General features: G+C 46.2%; 1 protein-coding gene across 7 annotated transcripts in view; it reads right to left on the bottom strand.

Moving 5' to 3' along the window:
* Positions 1-19,281, bottom strand: part of EPHX2 (epoxide hydrolase 2) — a 53,990-nt gene that overhangs the window by 27,121 nt on the left and 7,588 nt on the right. For 5 of the 7 annotated variants that reach the window (XM_054499819.2, XM_063669381.1, XM_063669382.1 and 2 more), the window contains exons 2-8: positions 16,648-16,732; positions 13,814-13,973; positions 12,429-12,619; positions 10,582-10,704; positions 5,657-5,731; positions 1,762-1,857; positions 1,176-1,254 (exon numbers count right to left, since the gene is read on the bottom strand). In XM_054499819.2, coding sequence (XP_054355794.1) covers positions 1,176-1,254; positions 1,762-1,857; positions 5,657-5,731; positions 10,582-10,704; positions 12,429-12,619; positions 13,814-13,973; positions 16,648-16,732 — 809 coding nt within the window. The remainder of the gene's footprint in view (positions 1-1,175; positions 1,255-1,761; positions 1,858-5,656; positions 5,732-10,581; positions 10,705-12,428; positions 12,620-13,813; positions 13,974-16,647; positions 16,733-19,281) is intronic. The other 2 variants (XM_054499821.2, XM_054499822.2) reach the window with 2 other exon arrangements.

The raw sequence follows: 19,281 nt of genomic DNA, 5'->3' as shown, positions 1-19,281 counted from the left end.
ATCGACTGCTGGGCTTTCTATTCTGTTCCACTGAAGTATGTCTGTCTTTATGTTTGTATCACACTGTTTGTATCATACTATAGACTTATAATATAGTTTGAAATCAGGAAGTGTGCTTCAAATGCCTCCAGCTTTGTTATTCTTTCTGAAGGTTGCTTTGACTATTTGCAGTCTTTTGTGGGTCCATAAGAACTGTAGACTTGCTGTCTCTATTTTTGTAAAAAATGCCATTGAGATTTTGACAGGGATTGCATTGCACCTATAGATTACTTTGGGTCATATGAGTACCCAAATAAATGGGTAGTATGATTTAAAAAATAATAGCAATTTTAACAATAACAATATTGTAACAATAGCAATTCCAGAAAGCAAGAAAAAGAACAACAAAATAGAGCAAATGCAATAAAAAATTATCAAAGAAATAATTCATGAAAAGTTACAAGAACTGAAAGATAAATGTACCCAGCAAAGTGGGTCTCTACTAAAAATACAAAAATTAGCCGGGTGTAGTGGCACACATGTGTAATCCCAGCTACTAGGGAGGCTGAGGCAGGAGAATCACTTGAACCTGGGAGGCAGAGGTTGCAGTGAGCTAAGATCACACCGTTGCACTCCAGCCTGGGTGACAGAGTGAGACTCCATCTCAAAAAAAAAGAGGAAGGAAATTGTGGTGCCGTCTATAACATGAAGGAAACTTCAGGACATTATGCTAAGTGAAAGAAGCCAGACATAAAAGCACAAATACTGTATGATTCCACTTATATGAGGTCTTTAGAGGAGTTAGATTCATAGAGACAGAAAGTAGAATGGGAGTTGCCAGGGGATGGGGAGAGGAAGAACTGAGGACTGAATACAGCCTTTCAGTTTTGCAAGATGAAGAATGTTCTGGAGATGGATGGTACATTCTATGTCCGCCATCCCCCATGATCAGTGGGAGATCCCTTGGAGCATGAGCCTTTGGGGCTGCTGTATTCATTCAGAGTGTGGGGGGCAGAGGCATCTGAGGCCCAAAGTGCAGAGACACAGGGCACTGTAGGAGAGGAAAGAAGTGGAGTCAGACTCTCTTAAGGGGAAGGCTACTCTGATCTGGGACCAGGGAAAGCACCGAGGCGTGGAGCGCTCAGGCAGGTAGAAGGCAAGACCAGCACAAGATAGCTGCAAGACAGCACACCCACCGGGAGGAGCAGACGACTCTCCATAGCCTTTCATGTCCATAGCTAGGACCCGGTAACCCGCCTGGGCCAGAGCAGGGATCTAGAAAACAAACAGGCACACTCCAGCATGGTCCCATCAGTCCTAGGTGGATACTCCCTCTTTGCTTCCCTCCATCCCCTTCTTCCTGTAAATGGCTCAAACCAACAGCCACAGAGCACTACCCAGGATCTTTGCCATGGGGCTGAAATGAGCCCATTTATACAGGGCTGCTGTGGACGGTGGTGGGGCACGGCAGAAATGCCACATCTAAGACAGCATCTTCCCTGGCAAAGCTCTTGCAGCTTTCTATACTTATTACAGAGACTTCCCAGCAGGAGGCATGGAGTGTCTTAAAGAAGTCTGCCCTTTTCTAATCTGCAAAAGTGCCTCGTGGCCTAGCATAGCCCTGAGGTCTGGAGTCACCCTCCTGCCCCAACCTGGTCACACTTTGGAGACAATGCTCCACTGTCAGGTTTCAGCTTCCTCACAACAGTCCATGTCGGGCCACACCATCTAGACTCTCCCGATCTCACCCTGACTGGCTGCATCTTCCCCAGCTTTCCTCACCTGGTACCTCCAAGAATACCAGCTCTCGGGAAATCCATGGCAGAGGCACACAGCAGGGCCAGAGCCCAGCTCCACAAAATGCAGACGGACCCCGGGCTGTGGAAGGGAAAGAGAAGCGGGCAGCGACCAAGCACCAGGCCCAGTGGACCCAGGCCGCACAGCATCTGCAGAATGCCAGGGCCATTTCAGTCCGTTGCTGGATCGTGCATGACCCAGATTTCTCAGTGAAAGACCCCAATGTTACATGAAAATGACTGAGAAGAGGCCCTGGCCAACCTACTCAATAAAAACAGGTGGCTGTCACCATAACCTGAGAATTCTGCAAAGATTATGATGTTGGAAAACAAAATAAAACAAAACAACCCACTTCTCCTTCCTCTCTACAAGGCCCCCATACTCTCACAGTTTCTGGTGCTGTTGTGATGTGTTTTCAGTATATTAAACAGGGGGCTGATACTGTGCAGAGCATAATATTCATGGTCACGTGCAGAATACTGTTGCAAGACTTTTCCTTAGTTCAGCTAAAGACAGGGTCCTTGTTCCCAAGGTCATGAAAATATAGGCTCGCAGTTTGAAGCGTGAGTAAAGAGCAGGGTTTTATTAGGTGAAAAGGAAAAAAACGGGGAACGGGGACTCTCTGCAAGGCCAGAGTTCCCTGCCAGAGCACTTCCCGCCTCACTGTTGGAATCCCAGTTTCCACACAGGAAGAGGAGGGGCCAGGGTCCTCCCTGCTGCAAAGGGCAAGAACTTCCTGAGGCTCCACCCCAGTGCACAGGCTGTTTGGAGTTTCTCTGGGGACCCCTCCCACCTGGCTGTCTCAATACTATGAGTGTTTCATTAAGAGCTGCTTACTTCTTAAATATGAAATCTGTTCAAGCTTTGCCACACCCATAGTCTTTTTGGGGGCTATGGGTGTGGCAGAGACTGTGAGGGCTTGACAAAGTCTGTGTTCCCATCTTCTTCCAGACAGATGGTAGCATCTCGCAGAGCACCTCCCCCTCCTACAGTCGGTGTGGCCGCACAAGTGAGCTCCAGCCAGTGTCTCCCAAGCAGAGGAAAGGTGCTACATCCAGGGCTCACAGGAACCTCCTGTGCGTGGCCTCCCTCCCTTTGCCTATGTCTGCCTGAATGACACGGGCCTTAAGGAAGGTGGAGGCAGCAGAGAGAAGGAGCCTGGTTGCTTGAATGGCTGTGTGGACAGAGCCCACAACACTGCACTGTGCTGTAGGCAAGAAATACACTTGGTGTGAAGCCACTGAAAGGGACAGGGTGTTTGTTACAGCCACTAACCAGCCTTGACTATTATGGTGGGGTCCAGCCAAATGAACCAAATAATCAAAGTGCCCTGTTCTTACCCCAATTACATATCTCCACTATCCTAAAGGAAATGCAGGAGAACAATCAGAGTCACATTATAGAAATTCACACGGAACAATTCCACTTGGCTGTATCTTAGATGACTCCAAGCTGTGCCCCACACTGGAAGTTTCTTTTTTGGACAGTGCGGGGGACATGGTCTCACTTTGTTGCCCAGGCTGGAGGGCAGGGGTATGATCATAGCTCACTGCAGCCTCAAACTCCTGGGATCTAGTGATCCTCCCACCTCAGTCTCCCAAGTAGCTGGGACCACAGATGCGCATCACCACCCCAGCTAATTTTAGAGATGGGGGTCTCACTATGTTGCCCAGGCTGGTCTCAAACTCCTGGCATTAAGTGATCCTCCTGCCTTGGCCTCCCAAAGTGCTGAGATTACAGGCATGAGCCACCACACCTGGCCCCACACGAAGTTTCATTCATAACTCCCAATAAGCTATGTTGCTCAAGAAAACATTAGGTGGGCATCTGGCAGACCCTCTCACGGACTACAGTGTTTATCAGAGTTTGTTCCATAGTCTTTCCTTCAGCACTTGGCAAAAGTTGACATTAAATTTGATCTACCTTACACTGAGAAATGTTTCACACTTATGTCTGATCAAATGATTCTAGTTCGCCTGTGTTCTAGCACAGATCCCAACTAAACAGCTCACTCTTGAGCTTTATCATCCCATTATGAAGCTGTGGATACTGAGGCTCACAGCTTCATATTGACTCAGCTGAGTAGCCCAGCAAACACATGTCCTTTCCCATCTCATTTTTTTTCTGTGTTAAGAAAAATGTCCATAAAGCCAGAACACAAAAAGATCTATTATCAACCCAGTTTAGGATTCAGTGGCAATCAATACAACAGCCCCCTGAGAGCCTGGCGCAGCTGGGACTCTCCAGAAATTCACTGCCAGCTCTTAAATATGGGGTGGGGGAAAGACAAGGCGGGGTAAAGCGATTCTGATCACACTCCTTCAAGGTCAAATAAAGAATCTCTTGAAACTGGCTGGATATGCAAACCCTAAGGCAATTACGAGAATAACCCTGTCCGTGGTTACAACCCAGCCCCCAGCCCTGGGTGAAAAGCCCCTCACTCCTCTTTACCACCAGAGAGATGAGACCTGAAGGCTCTGATTAAACACTCACCCCTTCAGGAGAACCCAGAGTTATAGAAGGGATGTCAGTGGTGCTGAGCAGTGCTGAGTAAGTCCCAGAAAAGCCTTTTCTTACTATGCAAACCCACTTGTGTGTGGATGCCCACTCTACATTTGTGGTGGCTGCCTCCACCCTGGCAGAACCCATTCTGAGCACAGATCCCATTCTGGGCAGGCACCTCATCCTTGCTGTAACCAAACCACCGAGGCTGTGAATGTAAAATCCCTGGGACCATGGAAGACCCTCCATTCATCTCAGAATTTCTCTCTGAAGGTTCTCCTCCAGGACAGCAAGGGTCCCCAAGGTCTCCAAGGTCAGCACAGCCATAGCCTCCAGCTCTCCTGTTTGTCAGCTGCCGTTTATGGAGCACGTGGCTGTTGGATACTATGCCCCATGGTCTGCATACAACACTTCATTTAATTCTCACAGAAACGGCATGGAGAGATATTATTGTCGTTTCATTATAAAGGTGTGGATACTGATGCTCACCGGGATAAGATGCTTGTCCAAGGCTGCAATCTCAGTTAAGTGGCAAAATCAAGATTCCAGCTGGGTTTATCTGCCTGCACAGTAGCTGTCTGGCCTTTTTTGCTGATGAGTGGACCCATTGCTTTAGATCCTTTCATATTTAAATGAGGCCAATGACAAATGAGGAAAGATCCCAAAGTGAATCCATGAGGACGTACTAAACCCCTGCTCTGTGTCAGCAAACCAAGTTAGATCTCTCAGCCAGGCCATGAGCCAGGGCCCTCTGTGTGTGGCCTTGGCTTTATGATAACCCTTTAAAACAAAAAGAACATTTTAATGACCCTTTCCCTCTCTTTGCCCTCAATGTGGGCTCCTTGAGGACAGGTCTGTCTTGATCATCACTGCACTCATTGTATCTGGCCTGTGCCTGACACAGAGGAAGCGCTCGATAAATGCCTGTTGAATGAAAACATGTTCTCCCCCAACACAGGCCAGCTGTGTGCATGCTTTAGCCCCCCAGGCTGCCCAAGCCCCCTAGCCTGCTGTTCTATGGGGGTTTGGCCACATCAGTCACACTGCTTTACAGAATCCGAGACAGGGTCTTTCATTGATTTCTGAGGAATGAGATTTGTGGGAAATACCATTTCCTTATAAATAGCGGATGTTCAACCACCCTCAATATTTAACAAATGTCACTGCTGGTCACTTTTTTTTTTTTTCCTTGAGACAGGGTCTCACTCCGTCGCCCAGGCTGGAGTACAGTGGTGTGATCACGGCTCACTGCAACCTCCACTTCCCAGGCTCAGGTTCAGGTGATCCTTGCAGCTCAGCCTCTTGGGTGTCTCTGCTGGTCGTTTTAGGTGACCTGGTGGGAGAGCACTCAGCTGACTGAGAGACAAAACTGACTCACCTTTACTGTCACGTACCCATGGCTCATGTCACTTGGATTGCAAGAGGTCGGCAGAGGGGCCGGGGTATTGAGAAGCTGTAAGCAGGAAAGGTACAGTGAGAGAGACAGCCGCAGTCTCCTTCCGTGAGAGGCTCTCCTGAATACTGGTGCCAGGGGAGGCCTCGGAAATCACCTTTGCCATCCTGAGCCCTCCTGGCGGCTAACCAGCCCATCTCCCTCTCCTCCAGCACAGCCAGACTCCATTCTCCCTCCTGCCTTCCAGTTAGTTGAGTGGAGCCCCAAGACTGAGTTCTGGCCAATGGATGCAGATGGAAGAGTGCAGCCTCCTGCCTGGCACATTAAAACCTCCAAATGATTCTCTATATTCCTCAACTCCCCATCTTCCAGCTGGGTGTCCAGTGTGACCTCAAAAACCACAGGTAGAAGACAGTGCATCCTCCATTAACCTGAGTCCCTGAATGACTGCATGAGGTGAAGCCCCTGGCCACTGCCCACTGAACTCCATATAAGCAAGAAGCAAAAATCACTTGCTCTAAGCCAGAGAATTTGGACTTTAATTAATATTATTTGCTTCTGTGGCAGCTCCTCAGATGGTCGCCCAGGCTCATGTGGGACACCATGCAAAGTTCACACAGCAGTCACTCCAGCACAGCTCTGTCAAAAGGTCTCTCCTTCAAGTTGGCCAAAATCAAACTCTCTGGGCCTTTGTATTAGTTTGCTCTGGCTGCCATGACAAAATACCGGTTTATGTGGTTTCAAGAACAGATATTTATTTCCTCACAGTTCTGGAGGCTGGAAGTCCAAAGTCAAGGTGCTGGTGGGGCTGGTTTCTCTGGAGGCCTCTCTCCTTGGCTTGCAGATGGCCATCTTCTCCTAGTGTCTTCACATGGTCTTTCCCTTGTGTCCTCATGCCCCGGGTACCTCTCTGTGTGTGTCCTAATCTCTGCCTCTTCTCCCTTTTTTGGGGGTCTCTGCTCTGTCATCCAGGCTGACACGCAGTGATGTGATCACAGCTCACTGCAGCCTTGACCTCCTTGGCTCAAGGGATCCTCCCACCTCAAGCCTCCTAAGTAGCTGGGACTATAGGTGTGCACCACCAGGGCCAGCTATTTTTTTTTTTAAAGACAGGATCTTACTATGTTGCCCAGGCTGGCCTCGAACCCCTGGCCTCAAGTGATCCTCCCACCTTGGCCTCCCAAAGTGCTGGGACTACAGGAGTGAGCCACAGCTCTTGTCCTTAATCTCTCCTTCTTCTAAAGAGATCAGTCAGATGAGATTAGGGCTCAGCCTTGTGACCTGATTTTAACTTCATTACCTCCTTGAATGCCCTTTCTTCAGACCCAGTCACATCCTGAGGTATTAGAGGTTAGGACTTCACTGTATTAATTTTGGGGGACACAGTCTAGCCGCTAATAGCCTTCTACCAGCAGGTCCCAGGCCTGTTCTCAGGAGTCCGTGAGGGCTTAGATTAACCCATCTCAGTAAATAGGAAATTCCTGAACAAGGAGTCCTTATGGTGGCTTTTGTACCTTACTGGAATCAGTTTCCCTGAGGCAGAAATGACAAGGAGCCCGCTACTGAGGACATGTATGTGAATATAGCCTTATGCCTGAACTCTGCCACTGGACACGCTGTGAATCCTACTGCTGGATTGGTCACTTTTAGTCCTAAAGGTGTAACCCAACAAAAAATTCATTCTCCTCAGTGACTCAGTTTTGTGACCTCTAAAATGGGGACATAAGCTAAGAAATCTACCTCCTTTATAACTATGGAAGACTCTGCCTGGGTGTCTGCAGAGGGGGACACAGGAGGTGAGTCCTCCCATCTCTACGGCATCTGGAGAAGACAGGGGCAGGGAGGGACTCAATGTGATGGGGGAGGGCAGCCTGCTGTCTCCTGATGGCCATGAGCCCATGGTCCGGGGGGAGCCAAGGCCCGTGAGCAGGGCCGGTGCCCCTTAGGGTCCCTCCTGCCATGTGTCCTCAGTTTCCTAGGTCATACACCAGGGGATGCCCCTGCTTTTGGGAGTGGGAAAAGTGGGGGATTCCTACTTTAATAATCCTCTTATATGTTTGTGCAATTTACAAAGCCTGTTCATGACTGACGCCCACTGCTTTCCTCTGAGAAAGAGACGCAGGCTCCCCTGTTTAAGAAGGGGTGATTTTTCTGTGGGGATATAAAAGGGTATAGCTGCTGTGAAAAACAGCACAGCATTTCCTCAAACATTTAAAAATAGAATTTTGGCCAGGCATGGTGGCTCACGCCTGTAATCCTCGCACTTTAGGAGGCCGAGGCAGGTGGATCACTTAGACCAGCCTGACCAACATGGGGAAACCCTGTCTCTACTAAAAATACAAAAATTAACCAGGAATCACTCCATCCTGGGAGGTGGAGGTTGCAGTGAGCCAATATTGTGCCACTGCACTCCAGCCTGGCCAACAGAGTGAGACTCTGTCTGAAAAAAGAAATAATAATAAATAAAAGAAAAATAGAATTTCCATATGATCCAGCAATTCCAATTGTATGTATACACACAGAAGCATTGAAAACAGGATCTCAAAGAGATACATGCACACTCACGTTCATAGCAGCACTATTCCCAATAGCCAAAAGGCAAAAGCAACTCAGGCGTCCTTGGATAGCTGAGTGGATAAACCCAATGTGGTCTGTCCATACAGTGGAATAGTTAGTATTCTATCCTAAAAAGGAAGGAAATTCAGACCCATGCTGCAACATGGGTGAACCTTGGAGACATTACGCTAAGTGAAATAAGCCAGTTACAAAAAGACAAATATTGTGATTCCACTTACATTAGGTCCCTAGAGGAGTCCAATTCATAGAGAAAAAAGCAGGATGGGCCAGGGGCCAGGACACACAGTCTATGGCACGTTTGCTGTAGGTAGCAGCTGAAGGTGTTATATAAGACACAGCCCTAGCCAAAAAAAAAAAAAAAAAAAAGCAGAATGGGGGTTGCCAGGGACCAGGGCATGCCATTGAATGGAGAGTTGGTGTTTGATGGTGCAGAGTTTCATGTGAGGAAGATGAAAAAGTTCTGGAGGTGAATGGTGGTGACGACTGCACGACAATGTACATGTTCTTAATATCACTGAACTGTCCACATACACACACGCACGTGCGCGCGCGCACACACACACACAAAGATGGCAAATTTTATGTTACATGTATTTTTCCATAATGAAAAAAATACAAGGGGGATGATGTTCATTTTTCCTTCTATCTTCCTCTTCCTCCAACCCCTGAGACAAAGAGAAGTGAGACATGGTTTTTGCTTTCCCAGTTTCACAGGACAGGTATCTATGGCTCAGGTATGCTGAGGGGACAGACCTAGCCAGTGACACAGGCACATGGGTTCCCTGAGCCCAAGTCTGATGTGCTTTCTTCTCTGTTGCCTGGAACTTACAGGTTTGTAGAAGGACAAATGAACAAAGCTTGGGCAAGATGCTTTAAGGTTATGGAGTCATTGGGTGTACATTTTAATTTATTCATTAAAGACAAAAAAATCAGTCTTGTCATGGGCTGAACTGTATCACTCTCAAAATTCACATGTTAAAGTCTTAGTGCCCAATACTTTTTTGTTTGTTTGTTTGTTTGTTTTTGGAGACAGAGTCTTGCTCTTGTCGTCCAGGTTGGAGTGCAGTAGCACGATCTTGAATCATTGCAACCTCCACCTCCCGGGTTCAAGCTATTCTCGTGCCTCAGCCTCCTGAGTAGCTGGGATTACAGGTGCCTACCACCATGCTTGGCTAAGTTTTTATATTTTTAGTAGAGACGGGGTGTAGCCATGTTGGCCAGGTTGGTCTCGAACTCCTGACATCAACTGATCCACCCACCTTGGCCTCCCAAAGTGCTGTGATTACAGGAGTGAGCCACTGCGCCCAGCCTTAGCCCTCAATACTTTAGAATGTGACTGTATTTGGAGATGAGGCCTTTACAGAAGTAACTAAGGTTAAAGGAGGTCATTAGGGTGGGACCTAGTGCAATCTGACTGGTATCCTCATAAAAAGAGCAAGTTAGGAAGCAGAAAGACACAGGGAAAAACCAAGTGAGGAAATAGAGAAGGTGGCCATCTGCAAGCCAAGGAGACAGGCCTCAGGAGAAACCAACCCTGCTGGCACCTTGATCTTGGATTTCCAGCCTGCAGAACAGTGAGAGAATACATGTCTGTTGTTGAAGCCACACAGCCTGTAGTACTTTGTTATGGCAGCCCGAGCAAACTAACCCACTTCCCTTTGAGGCAATGGCTGTGCATCCTTGGACGTGTGGCAGGCTCAGCTGAGTGCCAGCTCTCTCCTGCCGCTTCTCCCCTGTGCTCACAGGACGAGGCTGCTGCACTTCTGCAGAAGGCTGTGGACTCGCTGAGATCAGCGATCTTAGGTCAACCCAAAAAAAGAAAGGTGCCTCAGACATGGAGGAGCAGGTTAATCCCCAGGCAACCCCAGGGACATCATGATGGCTGTCCCAACCACCTCAGGAAGGGACAGGCTTTGCTTAAGAGGTTTTCCTCTGAGCTGGATGGAACTAAAGGGCTGCACCTGAGTGCCAGCAGCATGCTCGAACATGCCAGGTAGGGGCCCTGATCCTTAGGGTAAATGTTCTCCACATTTACTCTCAAAAGCAAGGTCAGGATGGCCTTGAACATCCCACTATTGCTGCCAGTTCCCTGGCCCTGGCACTAACACTAGTATAAATTCTTGTCTCCCTGTTCACTGACTGCAGAGAAAGAGGCAAGATGCTCCTTAGAGACATCGTGCTGACTGCACAGTGGGTGACGGACTCCCAATCAGCGGTGCCCGGGAGTCATTCATGGACTTCACGGACAGCAGCTTCTCTGCTCGTGGTTTTCTCCTGAGTCCAGAAACCATAGATGAGTGCAGAAAGCTTGGCTCACTCAGAAGTCAAGTTACCTGGACTCCGGTCACTTTCTCCAGTTCTTTCAGGGCCGTGTCAGTGTCCTGGACCAGGATGGTGACCATTCCCAAGTCACGGGCTGGCTTCAGATTAGCCCCGATATCATCCAAAAAAACGACCTGAGCCCAAAACAGCATGGGAGAATCCCAGAAAGAAACTCACCAGAATGCAAACAGGGGCTGTTTTATGATGAGGAGATTAAAAACTCTTTTCCTTTTGTAACCATCTACTGCTAAAATGGAAAGCATTTAATTACATAACATACGCATGAAAACAAAGGCACATATGACCCCACACAGACCTACTGGCTTCAGCCACTTCTGAAATTGCAAGAGGATTAGGAGAGGATACACACTTATCAAGGTGACATTAAAATTCTTCTGGGAAAATCAACAGGCATAAGTAGACCAAAAAATGTGTCTGGAAAAGAACTGTGGTGAGGGCAGAGAGTCAAACAATTGATGAAGCTACAAAAGGTAGAAATTTGGCACTAGAAAAGAAACAGACATATCTATGAAATAGAACCAAATACAAATAAGAATTTAGTTTCTAAGAAAAGCGTCACATCCAATTGGTAAGGAAGATTGTTAATGGCCTTGGTATGACTGGTTAACTGTTTGGGGGAATAAAATGGATCCTTGCTTTATATCTTACCCCCAAATAGATTCTTAATGAATCAAAAATTTATATGTAGTAACAAAGAAAGTGCTAGGCTTGATGGCTCACATCTGTAATCCCAGCACTTTGGGAGACTGGAAGGATTGGTTGAAACCAGGAGTTCAAGATTAGCATGAACAATATAGTGAGGCCCCCATTACAACAAAAAGTAAAAAATTAGCCATGCATGGTGGCATGAACCTGTGGTCATAGCTACTTGGGAGGCTGAGGCAGGAGGATCACTTGAGCTCAGGAGTTTGAGACTGCAGTGAGCTATGATCGCATCACTGCACTCCAGCCTAGGTGACAGAGTGAGGCTCTGTCTCTAAGAAAAAATAAATTAATTAGTTAAACAATAAATAAATAAAAAGAGAAGAAAAATCCTGGAAGTCATAGAAAGCATGGGTGCATGCATTTACCATCTTGGACAAGGGAAGTCTAGAATTCTAAGCAGCTCATCCAACCTGGAAGCCATCGACAGGAAGACTGATATATTCCTGTGCAGGCTTAGATTGGGAGCCCTGCTCTGAGGCTGACTCCAGGCACTGAGAAGAGAAGAAGCAAAGTCCAGGAGGAGAAAGGGGAGGTCCCAGGATGCAGCATGGCGAGGACTCCAAGGCTAGAGTTCAGGGTTTGCTCTGATCAGCTTGTGGGGAGGTAGGGGGTTGGAAATGTGAGGGAAAGGAATTTAATCTCTATTCAATCACCTTTTGCAGATTAAAGTAGGGACACACAAAGAGAAGAGAGCTTTAGGAAAGGTGATCTCTGGAGACAGGCTCAGGGCACAGGGTGTCTGGTGGGAGACCGTGGCAATACCAGAGCCCGTCCTCACTCACCCTTTGTGGGGATGAACCTGACTACTAGTCTTGTGGCCTTGCAAGTCTCCCAGGATCTCCATTTCTTTGTAAGTAAACTGAGGCAGCTGGGCTAAAACAGCTTTTGCTGATGCCTGTTTTGACAAAAGTTCTGTAAGAGCTATACAATGGAGCCAAATGCCCACCTCTGGGAGAACTTTCTAGATCAAAGAATGGGTAACAGTCTTTTAGGAGAAGACGTGGTCTGGGAGAAGTGGACTCAGAGCTGTCCTGCCAGGCCCAAGATGTATCCCACCTGCTTACTCCTCAGTTTTTCTCTGGTTGCAATATCTCTGAACATCCTTCTCTGCCATAAGGAAGGGTCTCCGTACCTCACTGGGGCTGGCCTTCAGGGTGTCCAGCAGAAACTTGTAGATCTGAGGTTCAGGTTTGACCATTCCCACCTGACACGACTCTATCAGGAAGTCAAAGTGCGTCTTCAGCTCACACATCAGCTGGGCCAGGCCATCTCTCTCAGCACGGTCGTCCAGCCAGGTGTTGGTGAGGATGGCAGTTGTGAATCCTGAGCAAAAAGCCACTAGTAGATGGACCAGCTACAGACCTTTGCCCTGAAATGCTCCAGATACCCCCAGGGGACTCCAATGATGGGCCAAGCAGGTTGTGCTCACTTTTATCAATCTCTTATGCCCAACTTTCAACCAACAAACTGGAAAAGAATCATCTTGACTCATGAACACCTCTGACACAGACACAAGCGTGAGTTGCGTTCATTCAAGGCCCTCAGAAGCCTAGATGGAGAAACTACCCTCCTTCCTCCTTGACAACAGTGGAGCAGCACTTTTACATTCAGCAGCTCATTTTGATCTCCACCACCTCAGGGGTGGACAGGGCCGATCCTACCCTCCCTCATTCACAGATGAGCAAACAAGCTCAGACAAGTCACGAGCCGCCCAGAGCCACATGGTGAAGGTCCAGCATTCTTTCTAGTCCATGCTACTGAAAACACTGCTTGACTAAATTCCAGAATACTTGCCTTGGCAATCAGGGACTAGGTTCCTATTTCAAAACTAGAGAAGTGTACATAGAGATAGGATTATCCCCTGGCTTTATCTGCCTAACCAGCGAGGGTGAGAACTAGGCAATGCTGGAAAGAAGACACTGAAGAGTTGATGGTGAGACTCTTCCCACGCAATAAGAGGGAGGAATTGCAGACACCGGATGGCTCAGCCTCAACCAGGTAAGTCTACTGATAAGAGGGTGGAATAGTTTCAAGTATGCCTATGACAAGAGTCAGGTGTTCACACCAAGTCAACGCCTATGGATGAACTTGACCTCATGTCTTAGACTACGTGACATAATCTGAGCCCATGTCAGCCAACTCATTAGCTTGGACACTCTGATACCCAGAGGCTGAGAAAATCACAGTTGCTAAAAAGGCCTTGTTTTTTAATCACTGTGACAAAAGATCATGTCATTTGGGTCATTACTAAAGTGCCATTGAAGGGGAGAATGATGCTCACAAGGCAGTCATGGGCATCAATTGCTTTATTAAGTAAAATTCTGCCATTTTTCCAGCTTTTCTAATAGTGCTGCTTTTGCCATTGGATAAAACTTGCTTTGGGGCCATGTTTAAAGAGGCTTTCCATCATGGCTCAGAAGATCTGTGATCTCAAAGCTCACTTCAACGGATTCTGACCTAATGCTCCCGAGGGTTCTGTGTGGTCAGGCCTGAGACTGGCCAGTATCAGATCCTTACCTTTCTTCCTGAGCATGAGAGCTGCCTTGAGCATGGGGTGGTTGATCTTTCTGGCTGAAATTGCCTTGTCAAAGATTTCTTTTATGGAGAAATTCTTGGGGAGGCAGACTTTAGAGGTCTCGGAGCACTTCCTGCAGTTTTCTTCCATGAGTGGTATCCACTGTCAAAGTGAAGTGAGGGGACAATTTGTATGGCCACTCAGAAAAGCTCGGGCAGGGTCTACTAAATCTAAACATATACATTCCCTGTGACCAAGCAATTCCATTCCTGGACACATACCCACTGGAAATGCCAACATATGTTCTCCAAAAGACATGGCCAAAAATGTTCATAGCTGTACTCCTAGAGTCCCAAACCAGAAACGACCCAAATGCCCACTAACAGCAGAATGGATAGATTGTATTATATTCACCCACAGTCATAGCAGTGCTATTCCTAGGAGCCCTGTCTTAGCCCATCTCAGCTGCTATAACAAAAGACCAGAGGCTGGGTGGCTCATAAACAGCAGAAATTTATTTCTTACAGTGCTGAAGGCCGGGAAGTCCAAGATCAAGGCTCCAGCAGATTTGGTGTCTGGTTAGGGCCTGCCTTCTATTTCACAGATGGCACCTTCTTGCTGTCTTCACATGGTACAAGGGACTCGATAGCTGTCTGGGATCTCTTTTATAAGTGCACTGACCTCACTCCTGAGGGTTCCACCCTCATGACCCAATTACTTCCTGAAGGCCCCACCTCTTAATAACATCACCTTGGGGGTTAGGATTTCAACATAGGGATTTTGGCGGGTGGGGGGGGGGGTATCACAAACACTTGGACCATAGCAAGCCCCAAACTGGAAACTACCCAAATATCCACTGTTATGGGCTAAACTGTGTCCTCCCCAAAATTCCTGTGTTGAAGTCCTAACCCCCAGAGCCTCATGATGTGACTATATTCTGAAATCAGGCCTTTAAAGAGGTACTTAAGGTAAAATGAAGTCATTATGACGAATCTTAATCCAATATGACTGGTGCCCAAATAAGAAGAGGAGATGAGGACATAGACACACACAGGGACGACCATGTGAGGACACAGGGAGAAGACAGCTAAGAACTTGCTTTTTTTTTCCCTGTCTCTCTGCTTTCTACCATGTGAGGATACAGCAAGAAGGTGGCCATCTGCAAACCAAGAAGAGAGCCCTCACCAGACACTGAACCTGCCAGTGCCTTCATCTTGGACTTCCCAGCCTCCAGAACTGTGAGCTACAAATGTTTGTTGTTTAAGTCACACAGTCTATGGCATATTTGCTGTAGGTAGCAGCTAAAGGTGCTATATAAGACACAGCCCTAGCAAACTAATACACTCACTAATAGCAGAATGGATTGTTATATATACACATCATCATAGCAGCACTATTTGTAATAGTCCCAAACTGAAAACTACCCAGACCCCCATCAATAGAAGAATGGATAGATTGGGGTATATGAATGTGATGGAATGCCATGCAGCAATGAGAATAAAATGATCTATGGAAGCATGCAACAACTATGAGTCTCATTCACACAATGTTGAGCAAAAGATACCAGACACAAAAGAGCTGATCTGCACAGTTCCATTTACAAAAAGTCCAAAACAGGTAAAAGTGATCTATTTGGATAGAAGTTAGAATGGTAATACTCTTGGAGGGATGGTGTCCAGAGCGGGGTTATGTGTTGCCTACAGTGCTGAGAATGTTTTATTTCTTGATCTGGGTGCTGGTGACAGCAGTATACTTAGTATGTGAAAAGCCATCAAGCTGTATGCTATGTGTACTTTTCTGTCTGTATAGTATATATACATGAAAAGTTAAAAGATGACATTCATTCCCAAGATAAGACTTTTTTTTTTAAGACAATTCAAGTGTAAATAGCCTTTAGCATGATATAGTTTTCCAGGCTTCTTCCCTCTAGCCATGCCAGTTTCCTAGAAGTTACACACAGACTATCAGAAGCCACCAAAGGAGTCTGAATGAAACGCAGGATTTTCATAGCAATTACTAGAAATTCACTCTAAATTCTGTATGTTCACTGAAAATACAGGCTGGGCATGGTGGCTCACACCTGTAATCCTAGCACTTTGGAACACCAAGGTGAGTGGATCATTTGAACCCAGGAGTTCTAGACCAGTCTGGGTAACATGGTGAAACCCCATTTCTAGCAATAATAATAATAATACAAAAAACAGCTGGGCATGGTGATGTGTGCCTGTAATCCCAGCTACTTGGGAGGCTGAGGTGGGAGGATCATCTGAGCCCAGGAGGTAAAGGCTGCAGTGAGCCATGATCATGCCACTGCACTCCAGCCTAGGCAATAGAGTGAGAACCTGTCTCAGAAAAAGAAGAAAGCAGAAAGAAGAAAGAAGAAAGAAGAAGAAGGAGAAGGAGAAGGAGAAGGAGAAGGAGAAGAAGGAGAAGGAGAAGGAGAAGGAGAAGGAGAAGAAGAAGAAGAAGAAGAAGAAGAAGAAGAAGAAGAAGAAGAAGAAGAAGAAGAAGAAGAAGAAGACAATATATAGCATTTCCCTCTTTCTTACCTTCCAACAATATTATTGAGGTTTTTTTATGGATTAAATAAAAAGTCAATAATTCAATAATGTTCTTCCCAATAGTTTCATCACAGTTTTCGTTCACCATTTGCCACAATATATTAGCAAGTATGTTTTAAGGTGACTGCAATACTCCCATTAATACCATTAAAACAACATTTGCCTTCACAGAAAAGGTGGGTGTTTTCTATTATGGTGGGCCCCAAGTTTGGGGAGATGGGCACGCAGGCAGAGAACATTCATCCAAAGGGCTCTGTGTGGTGATGTCCCCTCACCTGGGAAAGTGTGATCTCTCCTCTCATAAGCCGGGTAGTGGCACCCTCTGGTCCCCCTTTCTGGAAAGCATCATTCAGAAGGCCTCTGGAAAACACAAAGAACATCAGGAACGTTCTGTGCATTTTGTCATGGCAGCACATGGCAACAGACACTGTTCATATTCATTGAGAAGCAGCCACTAGAAAGGCATACTGCCAGGAACTGGAAAATGCAAACGCAGTTCAAATTGGTATCTTTGCCCACAAGGAGCCATCCAGCTGAGGACATGAGACCATACAGTAAATCACAGGATGTTCCACAGAGAAGCTGCCCATGGGAAACCACCTGATAGCAGCTTCAACCAGAGGTGCTTCCTACTTTACCATTTAATGGTCAGAACCAAGAGTGGGCACCTGGCCATTACTGTCCTCGTGTGCACCAGGCATGGTCTCAAAGAACTTTTTCATGAGTTCACCTTCTTCAAAAAGAATGGAATATGTTTTTTTCTGGTTTCGATTCTGCCTCTCTAGTTTCTATTTTATCTTAATCTCATCTTCTAACCTTTAAAAAGTTTCCTGTATTAGTCTGTTCTCACACTGCTATAAAGAAGTACCTCAGATCGGGTAATTTATAAAGAAAAGATATTTAATTGGTTCATGGTTCTGCAGGCTGTAGAGGAAGCATAGCTGGGGAGGCCTCAGGGAACTCACAATCATGGCGGAGGGCAAAGGGAAAGCAAGGCACGTCTTACATGGTTGGAGCAGGAGGAAGAGAGAGAAGGGGTAAGTGCTACACACTTTTATAAACAACTAGATCTCATGAGAACTCACTCACCATCACGAGAACAGCAAGGAGGAAATCCATCCCCATGATCCAATCACCTCCCACCAACCCCCTCCTCCAACATTAGGGATTACAACTGGACATGAGATTTGGGTGGGGACACAAATTCAAACCATATCACTGTGTTAAGGCTGGGTTGTATGCCTCCATCCCAAATACATACATTGAAGTTCTAACTTCCAATACCTCAGGATGTGACTGTATTTGGAGAGTGGGTCTTTAAGAGGTAATTTGAGTTAAATAAGATCATACAGGTGGGCTCTAATCCAACAATAGGACTGCTGCCCTTATAAGGAGATTATGACACAGACACACACGGAGGGTCAACCATGTGAGGACACAGGGAGAAGAACACTGTTAACAAGCCAAGGAGAGAGGCCTCAGAAGGAACCAATCCTGCTGACATCTTAATCTTGGACTTCCAGCCTCCAGAGCTGTGAGAGAAAACATTTCCATTGTTGCCATCCAGTCTGTGTTTGCTGTTACAGCAGCCCCAGTAAATAAGTACACTGAGTAACAGAGCAAACGTATTTATGTGTACAAATGCATTTGTTCTATTACTCAGGTCTGGAAAGTAATTTTAACTGGCTTGCCAATTCCAGATGAATTCCAGTTGAAGTGGCAAGCCAGTTAAAATTACCAGCCCTGAGTAACAGAACAAATATCCCCATCCTGGGAGCTTTATTTCTGATAATAGTCAAGTATACCTTTTATCAGACACCCTCTTGCAGGTAACAGTGGTCAGCTCTGGACCAACTATAAGGAGACATATACGTAATATCTGTGGCCTTGCTCAACTTTTCAATGTCAGCAATGGTTTTCCCATACCTTTGCCAACAGTTTTTGGTGTTTTAAACAGCTTTCTTAAGGTATAATTATTGCTACGGTTTGAACGTTTGTCTCCTCTGAAGCTCATGTTGAAATTTAATCCCCGATGTAGCAATATTGAGAGGTGGGCCTTTAAGAAGTGATTGGGTCATGAGGGCTCCACCTTCATGGATGGATTAATTCATCCTAATGGGTTAATGAGTTAATGGGTTATCATGGGATTGGGACTAGTGGCTTTATAAGAAGTGGAAGTGAGGCCTGAGCTAGTACATTGAGCACCCTCACCATATGATGCCCTGTGCTACCTTGAGACTCTGCAGAGAGTCCCTACCAGCACAAATGCCCTCACCAGATGCAAACCCTCAACCTTGGAATTCTCAGCCTCCATAACTGCAAGAAATAAATTCCTTTTCTTTATAAATTACCCAGTTTCAAATATCCTGTTGTAAGCAACAGAAAATGGACTAAGACAATTACATAGCATTAAATTCACATAGTATGATGATTCAATGATTTGCAGTAAATTTACAGTCGTGTAAGCATCACCACATTCCAATTTTAGAACATTTCCACCTCCTCCAAAAGACTCCTGGTCCCTTTCAGTATCTGCTGCTCAGTATTAAGAAGCAATGCAATATTCAACTTAACAATCCTATTGAGCACCTTAAGTGTGTGAGGCATTGTACTATGTGCTGTGACGCCAAAGTGGAAAAATATGATGCTATTCATAGGAAGCTCATAGAAGAACAAGGGAGGCAAGATATAAACAAATAACTACAACACACTAGATGAGTGGGAAAACAAGGGAAAATTATTTCTTCTTCTTGGAGAATGGGGGATGATAAAAGAAGAGGAATTAGGGAAAGAATATAACTATACCAGAAGAAGATACCACTGAATCTATAAAACAAGGGCAGGTGGTCATTAAAAAAAAGCAACTTGATACAACAAGAACATTCTTGGTATTGGAAAACATGAGCTTA

Source organism: Pongo pygmaeus, chromosome 7 (assembly GCF_028885625.2).
Source record: "Pongo pygmaeus isolate AG05252 chromosome 7, NHGRI_mPonPyg2-v2.0_pri, whole genome shotgun sequence".
Lineage (NCBI taxonomy): Eukaryota > Metazoa > Chordata > Mammalia > Primates > Hominidae > Pongo > Pongo pygmaeus.
This window is presented reverse-complemented; position numbering and strand designations above follow the sequence as displayed.